The sequence below is a fragment of the Papaver somniferum genome, chromosome 10 (assembly GCF_003573695.1).
Source record: "Papaver somniferum cultivar HN1 chromosome 10, ASM357369v1, whole genome shotgun sequence".
NCBI lineage: Eukaryota > Viridiplantae > Streptophyta > Magnoliopsida > Ranunculales > Papaveraceae > Papaver > Papaver somniferum.
Window position 1 is genome coordinate 10,271,810 of NC_039367.1, and position 10,796 is coordinate 10,282,605.

General features: G+C 41.2%; 1 protein-coding gene across 1 annotated transcript; it reads right to left on the reverse strand.

The window, feature by feature from the left end:
* Positions 1–6,140: 6,140 nt before the first annotated feature.
* LOC113318288 (pre-mRNA-processing factor 17-like) lies at positions 6,141–10,350 on the reverse strand. The gene is made up of 2 exons (XM_026566435.1): positions 8,454–10,350; positions 6,141–6,522 (listed from the first exon to the last, which is right to left on the reverse strand). The coding sequence occupies exons 1-2, from the start codon at positions 10,208–10,210 to the stop codon at positions 6,516–6,518; spliced, it is 1,764 nt and encodes a 587-aa protein (XP_026422220.1). The 5' UTR covers positions 10,211–10,350; the 3' UTR covers positions 6,141–6,515.
* Positions 10,351–10,796: the final 446 nt, after the last annotated feature.

Sequence of the window (10,796 nt, forward strand, 5' to 3'; positions counted from 1 at the left end):
TGATTCCAAGATGTCCAAAAACGAGGACATACTCAAGAGAGTAAACGTATTGTCAAAGACCAGCGATATGCCTGGACGTCTATAAAACGTAACGAAGACGCAAAGATGGTCTCATGATCAGCAACTCGTACGATCTTCATCAACATTGGGTTCAACTCCAACTCTCTTCCAAATCATTTCTTCAGAAACCCAACGTATCTATCAAGTTGAAAGCTCAATAGATACTCATGGGCATGGGACTGTCTCCCTCTTCTCCATTCCATGAGTAAACATAAAGGAAGCTATCGATTCCATCATCATCTTCTCCCTCTAATAACGAGACGATCCCTACCATTATATGAAGATTACCAAGTTCGTGCAAGTAGCTACCACGCCTCTTCCCTTGCCGGTCTCTTCTGATCACAGCTGCTGCCAAGAATCATTGTTGCTTGCCAGAGCTTCAGCATAGCAACAACCACTAGGGACAGAGGTAATCAGAAATTCTGCATATTTTGCTTTCCCATGTAGAAGTAATAGAGTCACAGTACGGAGGCGATATGGTGATATTTTTATTATGGTAAACCCACCGACCATACAAGATAGAGCCATGTAACTCACACTTGGGGACTGAGACTCAGCATGAAATTCCTTCACCGTCAGTCAAGGAATTCTTCAACACAAGAGAGACAGTCAATCAAGAAGCATGTAATTTTCAAGGGAAAATCAAACTGAAGGAGAAGCCGCTTCAACGCTCACTCCAGAAGAAGTCGCTTCAACGCTCTCTCCAGAAGAAGCCGCTTCAGCACGCGCTCTCTCTTGAAAACGCTTCGACGCTCTCTCCAGAATAAGCCGCTTCAACACACTCTTTCCCGAAGCCACTTCAGCGCTCTCTTCAGAGGTTGAAACCGCTTCAACACCTTACCAGCAAATGCAATGGAAGTACGTCTTTCAAGAGAAATAAGCTCGGGATAATTACACCTGGGGACTGCCAACACAGGAGGCCTTCAAGTTCCTCAACCGGTTTATTTCTAATATCAGCAATCATCACTGTTGAAGCTTTACGAGCCGCAGAAAATTCTCAACATGAAGACGTACATGTGCATCAAAGACTCCAAAGTACAAATCGGAGATGTTTTCACATGTCTAGCCACGTCATCGATTCTGAACTGTAATTGGGGACTTCTCATCGCATCTCATTTCATACAACCATCCAATATTCAGAAGACAGTTCAAAGGATGTTGCTTGAAACGAAGTCCTTGAAGAATGATAGCGGCACGTCAACAACGGAACGCCTCTCAGCCTGTCTACTTCACTTAACGGCTCTGGAGGATTTTTACCATACAAGCATCCCCAGCATATCATCATCGCAATCAGAAAGAGCAAGATGACTGAAAGAAATCATCAAGCAGCCAGTACATGCTTCTTAGGACAAGATCCATTCGTACCCTGAAGTGCAGCCGCTTCAATGACGAAGCAACCTCTCAATCGCCATCTCATTGTGCCTAGATCCTAGAAAGCGGTTTCGCCTTCTGTAATTTTCATATTTTGGAAAATCCCTTCACGGAATCAGGAAGCAGCGAGCTAGAGCGGTACTTCCAGATTGCAATTACTTCTTCAGACGTGTCCAATCACATCACACGCGCTATTAATTGGAGACAGAGCCTCCGCACCTAATAAATACGATACTGGATCTCCTGTTCATGGAAGCACAATACACGCGATGTAACAAGTGGGAGTTACAACATGAATGAGGGATTATTATTCGATCAAGATCTGGCTCCAGCTGCATGAAACAAAGACTATTAAACATCAAAGAAGTGTTGTCAACACCCGGGCCAATGGTGCCTTCACTAGAGTCCTCTCCAGGAGCTGCTTCAACATCCTCTCCTGAAGCCGCTTCGACACCTTTCTTGGAAGCTGCATCAACGTTCTCGTTGGGAGCTGCTTCAACATCTTTTTCATAAATTGCTTCAGCAGCCTTTTAAGGATATTTCTCATGCCGGGCAGGAAACTCTTCAGCCCAAGCACGTGTTAGCTGAGATGCTTCATCGCGCCTCCGCTTTTCCTCCATACTAACTGAAGCCAGGAAATATTGGACACGCTCTCGAACGATACTCATATGTACAAGGGACTTGCAATGCAGTTTGAGATCCCAACCAACAGTATGCCTAATCTACCTAAGGCCAACCGACAACATGCTAGGGGTACGCTTACCTGGACGCCTCTTGAACGTGACATGTTCCAAGGACAGGCCGACCCATCTCTCCTAGTAACATATAACTTTGTCTCATAAATTTTATCTTTATTTGTCACCATCTAATGCCTACTCCACAATAGTGCAACCATTGCATGCTAGGCAAGGGACTTAGTGTTGATGTTGGATTTTAGTTCAGGGCTTAAATTGTAAAACCAGTATTTTATGTGCTCTCACCCTGCAAAGGGAAAAGCCGTTAAGAAGTGATGAGTGCAGAAAACCTCTTCACTATATTTGAAGCAATTCAACAAATACACGAAATTCACCCAGAATGGTGCGTGCAACAGCAATCCCAAATATTCTGTGAATTTTCTTAGCATATTAATACATTATTTGCCTAGTATTCTCCGTGTTATGTTCTTATCCGAACTCTCATTATTGACATGACATGACGATTGAGTGTTCACTTTCAGCAGAGTAGCATGAATCTCCTGAAGTGCCAATATAGAGTTGTGCATGAAATACCCACACAGGCTACATCACTCTCTGACAGAGAGAGTCTCGCATCGATGCGCTTGGGTTAGACCGATCGAGCATGCTTAATTTCCTTAAGGGAAATCTAGACTGTCCATATCAGTCTCAGAAACGATCGCGGCCACACAAGTTGGCCGCACAATTTAACAAGTCTAGCCAAACACTGGAAGGAATAGACAACCGTCGTGATGACCAACGGTGGGCCCACTAATGCCCTAACTGACCGAACATTACCCATGCATCTTCCAGCGTTGTCAAACGCCAACCCTAAGTAGGGTGGTCGCGCTGTTTGCGAGAAGCTCGATTGAGCATGGACTGTCCAAGACGGTCTTAAAATCATCACAACCGTCCGACTTCGCCATCCTGGTTGGACGGATTAGATCATCCCATGAATAATTAGGGAAGCGCTAACACACACGTTAGCAGACCCACTCTGCTCTTACCTGATCGGTTTGCTCACGGCATGTTCATTGAGCAATGAACATTTGCTCAAAATATGGCGAGCGTGATACTTTCAAGGGTCGCGGAAGTCCACCAGCGTCTCAAATCGATCACAACCATCCAACTTAGCCAGCCTATTTGGATGGCTTAGATCGTATCTAGGACCATCAGAAAGATGCACATATGTTCACCTTCAGCCCAACGTGGGCCCCACAAGATCGGTCTTCCCAGAGGAGAAGCACAGCTCACCAAATCGTTTGGCCAAACCCTAATTAGGGTTTTCGGCAATGCATATATGTCGAGTTCGATCACGTCCATCCATCTTCGCCAGCCTAAACGGAGGGTGTAGATATAGACTCAAGAAGTCCCAAGGATGTTGGCGTGATCACTATGGGCCCACCTGTGCGTGTAACCGGTCGGCCAAGACAGACTATGGCCAGGCGCCTCGAAACGCGCGCCCAAAGATGGCATGCCACGCGGACTTTAATCCTTTGCGGCAATGGATTTCTGTCGCAAATCGATCACGACCACTCATCTTTGCCGGTCAAATTGAGTGGACTAGATCGAACCTTCATGGGACCGAGAGGTGTAGACATGCACAGTAATGGGCCGTCTCCACGCATGACTGGTCGGTCCCACCAAAACAAGCACCCATGCTTGAATTCGATCAAGCCAAAGGGGATGTTGCGCACCTCTTTAAAACCCTAAAACCCATCAACGGTAGCAAACATGCGCCGTAAATCATCTCGTCCGTCCAACTTTGCCAGCTTGGACGAACGGCTTAGATTTAAAGTTAGGCGACCAATGAAGCGCCTCAGTGATCAGCGTCCGCCACTCTACCACAGTGAGTGATCGACCAGATGGTGGCCTGCCCATGCGGCCTTCAAACGATCACTCGAAGATGGTTGGTTGGACATGCTACCATTTTAAGACGCTTAATCCGCGACTTATTCAGTTAAGCTTTAAAACAGCGATGCTTCATGCATATTGATTGTTTTCGATGTATTACATGCATAGAGCATACACAATATTTCATGAATATCAATTCTTTAAATAACTTAGTTGTTTAACTTAATAACACCGTATGCTATTTCCTGCGGTGGGTCCCACGAATCGATCCACTCATTTGAGACATCAAACATGTCACAAACTGGGGGATACTTACTGGGGTATTGGTCTGGTGCTTTACAGCGTGCAGCGTGCAACGCGCCATTACGAGAGCATGTCAGGAAAATGTGGACGGTTAACAGTGATGAGGGAAGTGGGCAAAGATGTGATCGTGTGACAATCACTATCCATACACGACCCCACTACTCCATCACTTCACCTCTTCCACTTCCTACGAGACGAGGGTTGCGCTCAATGACTTGTATAAATAGGTCCTTCACCTATTTCCAAAAAAGACACGGAAAACCAAGTGTTGTTAACTACGTATCCAGAAAACACCCAGAACTGATAGCTTACATTATGCAAGCCAGTTCAGCATTCTTATACAAGTCATAAACAACCAACACCTTCACAATCTCAACATCTTCTTCGCTTCCCTCCCTAAGATCAACCCCATCTCCTTCACTTTGTGACCGAAGCAAGTCTGGAACGGCCATTTCTTGGTTTATGCCAGAATTGTACAGATTTATCTCTCGAATCTAAAGTACTTTCGTTCAGTGCATTTGTTTAGGGTTTAGATTCGTTTCTTATCCACACACACCCAAATTTACCAAAACCAGCAGAAACAGTTTTCACCCTCAAACAATTGGTTTAGAAAAATTTAATTGGAAAGGACCAAATCTCATATATTTGCTTAACCATATTCAAATCTCCGTATAGATACACTCTGGAATGTTAGAAAACTCTACTATCATCCTACCTTTGACTGGTGTTGATGACAGGCCATCAGGTGGTTTTGTAACTGCCGAGTAACTGTTCATGTTCTAGGGACAATTATCTCGTTTTCTAATAATAAAAAAAATGATCTGTGATTTTGCAGGCAGTTGCATTGAAGTCAAAGGCATGTATTTTCATTAAGGAATAAGAGCTGAAAAGGGAGCAGTTGCAAGGACTGGAGAAAGTCATTGTGGAAGTAGACTGGGAGACAATAGTAAAAAGTGTCAATGAAACAAATAGTTGTATTCACTGTCTAAGGAAGCTAATGCTGATGGTAACACCAAATTTCTGTACTTTGTGATTATGTTTACTGACTTGAACAGGTAAATTATGTTTTATATACGAGTTTATCATTCTTTTAACTTCAAGAATAACTTTATTCATATCTATAGCAGAATTCTTAAAAATCACATCACACCTCAGCTTCCAAATACACCACAATATAATAGCTGCAATACTTGCCAGTTAACCTCATAAGAAGAGACACCCAAACCATTCTTATACCACGACAGAAAATAATCATCAATGTTTTGAAGATTAGAAAGAATCAAATGTTGGAAAGATAAGCCCAACCAGGTATGTGAAGCAACAGGACATTTAATAAGTAAATGCAAAACCGATTCCACGACATCCTTGCATAGAGTACAAATATCATCAGTAACAGAATTATAAAACTTAAGAAGATAATTCACCGGAAGCATATTCTTAGTTGATATTCTTTATTGTTCCACCTGATATTTTTAGTTGGGTGGAAAATAATTTCCATGTTTGATTATGATTCTTAAATAATAAATTTTCTTTTATCAAAAAAGAAAAAAACACATTTAAGCTTTTCGATTAAACTATTGACTGACAGGAACATGTAAAGATATTCCCTCCTGAAAATGCTAGAGACATTCTTTTTTGTAATTGGATACTCATAGTAGACTCGGAGTTGTGGGTAGACTAATTTGGCAAACAGTTATCTAATTAATGCAAAACTCATAATTTGATATAATAATATGCGATATTGTGATTTGTGCTTATTACTTTGATGGTAGCACACATGGATTAAATGCAAGCATCGAACCGTAAATGAATAGTAGTGAATCGATCCATGCGCCTAGATCCAGTAAACAGTTCAAAAACATGATGTATTCCACGATGACTTTTTAACTATCATAGGTGAGCTGATAAGATAATGATGGTACAACAAGCTTAGTACAAAATTAAGCAGAACAAGAACCATGTCTTTGTTTTATAAGATGACCTAAAGATTCAAGGAGCCACGGAACACAGGCAGCTAAAATACAAGCGTATATTCATGATGAAATAGAAATAAACCGCGGTGGCGGCCTGAGGAACGGGATGCAGTAGTTGGGAGCAGTCAGACAACACTTCCGTGGCTCCAGCTCTGCATACAGTTTGTCTCTCTTGCATGCTCTGTCAGGTGTTGCAGTCAATCTACCGCTATCTGAGGCTGAGAGCAAACGGTTGAACAGACTAGTCCCTGCAAGACAGATAAGTGGATGGGAGGTTTAGTCATTGCCAAGGATACAAGGAAATACTAAGAGAGCCAGTAGAACACAGTACGCTTTCAACAATTTTTGCAAAGGAGAACAGCAAAATTTCATCGCGACTTCAACACTAGTGAAGAGCAATCACATTAGCTTCAAGAACTATGTAGTAAAGCACTAAAGCTCATCTTACTAAATTTTGAAGCATGTAAACCTCAACACTAAGCATATTCAGATAATGTGGTAAGCACAACTATGCATTTCATAAATCAAACAATGTTCCCCAGAACCTTTTACCAAGACTATCCTAGCGCATCTCCAACACCATTAATAGAGAACGTTAAGTTTAGGTTTTAAAAAGAAGAAAAAAAAAGTTGAAGCTAAGCATCGAAGTATGGAAACGATACTACTTGACCTCTGTACCACAACAATCTGTATACAAGGAAGTGAAGGAGACAACTATTTGATGAAAGACATAGCTTTGAAGTCATAGAGCTTTCGATAGTAACGACTTTAAATGCTAAGTGACAAACAATTATCCAGCATCCTGATTGCTTTCTTAAGTCATTCCTATTGTGCGGAATTAATACGGATGGATTCGGAACGTCGAAAAAGTCTAAGGTAGCATAAAGAGAATAAACCAACATCCAAGAAGAGGTGAATCATTGTTCTACCAAGCTTACTTGCCAAACCACACAAACTGCGCATCAGCATCACCAACAGGCCAGAATTTTAGCTGCGAACCATTGCGCTTATCCCGGCTTTGGGAGATCATATCTCATTCATACAGTCCATTTCATGAAAACAATACAAGGATGAATATTTTTTCTTAATTGTGATCTTTCCAATCAAGCAAAGATTTCACAAAATGGACTCAGAATGAATGAGCCATACAAAATGGTCTCCCAAAGTCGGAAGTGCAATGGTTTGCTGGGAAATCTGGCATCTTGGGAATGATGAACAGTACGCGCTGAGTTAACTTGCGCCTCAGATTGACGGATCAACACGGCAATACAGTGTTTTGAATGATTCACCTCTTTCTCTTAATTCTCTTTTTGGTACCATGGGTTCCTATGTTACTAAGCCAACTGTAATAATTCCCCCACCCAGCCCAAAAGACCCCTATTATAACCCTCCCAACGTGGAGACCACGTCTTGCAAGAGACAATAAAATTAATCAGAACAAACTTCGATGGACTTTTCTAATCTTTTGCAGCATGTGGCCTCTCAGGTCAGGAGTCGCAAGCACCATTATTGATCCTATTTCCTAAAACATTAATCGTAGGAAAAGACTCACCAAGAACTGAAATACAAGTAACAAAATACAAGATAGCTTCTGCAAAGTTCGTTGTTACAAACTTCATTCTTGAATGTGCAATTTAAGAATTCCGAAAAGAAATTCAGTGGGATATGTAAACTACTATCCATTACAAATTAAGATAAAGTAAACCGACTCATCTATGTTTCACCTTGATTGATTCTGTATTCCACAATATCTAATAATAAAGGACAAGTGTCAATAATAGCAACTACTGAGAAGCCTAAGCATTTTATAGAGATGATCTGGATGCAAACAATTTCATAATAAAGCTACATAAGGGCATTTATTAGACGACTATGCAGATGGAAAGTCACCAGCAATTCTCAAGGCAACAATGACAGTATACCCATGACGGGAAACTTACGGTATTCACAAATTTCTCCAATACAGTGAAGAACTTACGAAATCTACATACTGGTGATGGCTACTTGAAGCAACAAAAAGTAATAATAATAGAACATAAAATAAGGCATTTCTACAGATGCAGCAGTGTTATAGTAGCATGGCAATGTGATTAAAAGAGGATGTCAATGTTATCCTACAACTCAGGCTCTCAAATTATAAACAAATAAATAAATATATTCAATTTAAAGAGATTCGTACCAGTATTTGATCATGCCGTCCCAGCCACAAGTAGCCACTTTACTTTGTTCCAATGGGTGCCACTCAACTCCAATACAGACACCTTCATGACACTTCAGAGTTCGTGAAACTTTGCAAGTCTTCCAATTCCAAAACCAACACTTGCCCTCACCGTCTCCAGACATAACATACTGCCCGTCCGGTGAGAAATTAACTTGGCAAGCATACCCAGCCACAATGTGCCCTGCAAATCTCTTCTTCTTATTAAGCTGAAACCTCTCCCTTGTACTGTAAATAAGAATCTGGTTGTCCAAGCTCTGTGCTGCAAGCCAATTCGAATTTGGGTGCAAGGAAATTGCTGGCATTGAGTGCATATGAGGTTCACTAATGTACTTAATAACAACTGGGATTCCAAATTCCCACACTCGAAGAGATTTATCATCACTTGACGTAACAAATCTCCGGTTATCATCAACAAATGTGATAGTATTCACTGCCCCCAAATGCTGATCATACTCTTGTGTGATCTGCCCAGAATTCATATCCCATTGAACTATCTTCTTATCGCTCATTCCAGCTAGTAAAATATTCTGTTTATCATCGTCAGGATTTTGTTTAACCACATATGGTACCTTCCCAGTTGAAAAAGTGGATATCACCTGCCCAGTTTCTGTATCCCAATACTTAATATTCTTATCATACCCAGCACTCAAAAACTTAGTCCCATCATTAGAAAACGATATATCACGAACCGCCTTTCCATGCCCCATATATGTTCTCATACACTTACCAGAATTGTGAACATCCCAAATCTTAACCTTTGAATCCATTCCAGCTGAAAGTAGCAGATGTCCTTGTTTCGGAAAGAACCGAATAGCAGCAACACCCTTTGTATGACCACTCCAAGTATGAATCCATCTTTTTGGCATGTAACATTGATCATTTTTCGCTTTTGCATCTTTTGGTGGTGCAATCCATGACCTACCCTGATAATCTTTCTCTTCTTTCCCATGAAATGTACTCTTCTCAGCCACAACTTCCCCTTTATTATCACTTCCCTTCTCCTTCTCAGCCTTTTTCGCCGCATACTCTTCAGCATACTTCTTTTGCTCCTCTGTAAGTTCAACTTCCACCCCTTGTTTCTTCCCAGCCCAGGGACTCTGTCTATTCTTCTTTAACCAGTTTTCGGATGAAGGATTATTAACATCATCCAAATCAACATCATTAGCCTCATCCTCTTGCCGCTCAATCTTTTTCTCGAGTTTTCTCTTTCGCTGTTTAGATTGAGGAATATTATAAACAGAAATTCCATCGTTTTTCTGTAACGCATCTAAATCACCAACATAATTGGTTCCGGATGAACCCGAAGGATCAGCAGCATAACCATACTTATGAAACGTATTATATTGTTCATCGAAAACAAATGTATCAATTGCTGCGTTCTCAACAAAACCTAATTTATGATTTCTCATACCTTGAGCTAGACCATCCTTTGCATAAGGATGAGCAGGACCACAGATCGGTGCCCATAGTTGATCATAAGTTGGATTGTAAGCTACTACATGTTGAACTGGATCAATAGGTTTATTAAGAATTCGATTTTTACCTGCTACTGTTAAAGCAAGCATTGTATCATCCACGGTAGGAGCTGAAGATTTTGATGGAAGAGAAATTCTTGGTGGAGATGAATCTGGTGAAGGAGGGTTTTCTTCTTCATTAACCTGCTTTTCCTCTTCATCTTCATCATCACTCTTGGTATAGTTCTGTAAAAGATCCATTGCTATTGATAGAGATATCAGAGGGGTTTAGAAATTTGTTTTTTAGAGGGAAGAATTTAGAGAAACCCTAGATTTTAAAGACCAGTGAGGGGTTGGTATGTTGTTAATTTTACATTCCCAGTTCTTGTTTCTTGGTTCTAATTTTTATCCCAAGTTTTTTTGTTTTTTTTTGAGAAAAAGATTTCATATACCAAGCAACAGGTACACGTAGGACTGTACAGGACCCGTCCCGTGGAACCGCAGCGGAACCGAGGTCAGATGGGACAAGTACATATACCAACCGTCCCGTCCCGTAGTACTGCAGATATATATTTGTTGATATTGGGGATTATATCTAGGTCATTGATAGCAGGGGTTATACCCTTTTCTATCGTATTCTCCATTTCTCATCCGTTTCTTTTCTCCTCATTTCTTTCTTCTTCTTTTTCCCTCTGAGCCTCTCTCGGACTTTCCTCCCAGAGAAGAGAAGAGAGACCATCGTCGTCCACCATCTTCTGAGCCACCACACCACCATCTTCTAATCAAAGAGCAGTAGTGCAAAATCAAACAAGAAACTCAAAATTAGTGAAGAAGTTAGGTTATCATC

Excerpts from the sequence above, each read along its gene's own strand:
- LOC113318288 (XM_026566435.1), bottom strand. The coding sequence starts at position 10,210 with ATGGATCTTTTACAGAACTATACCAAGAGTGATGATGAAGATGAAGAG.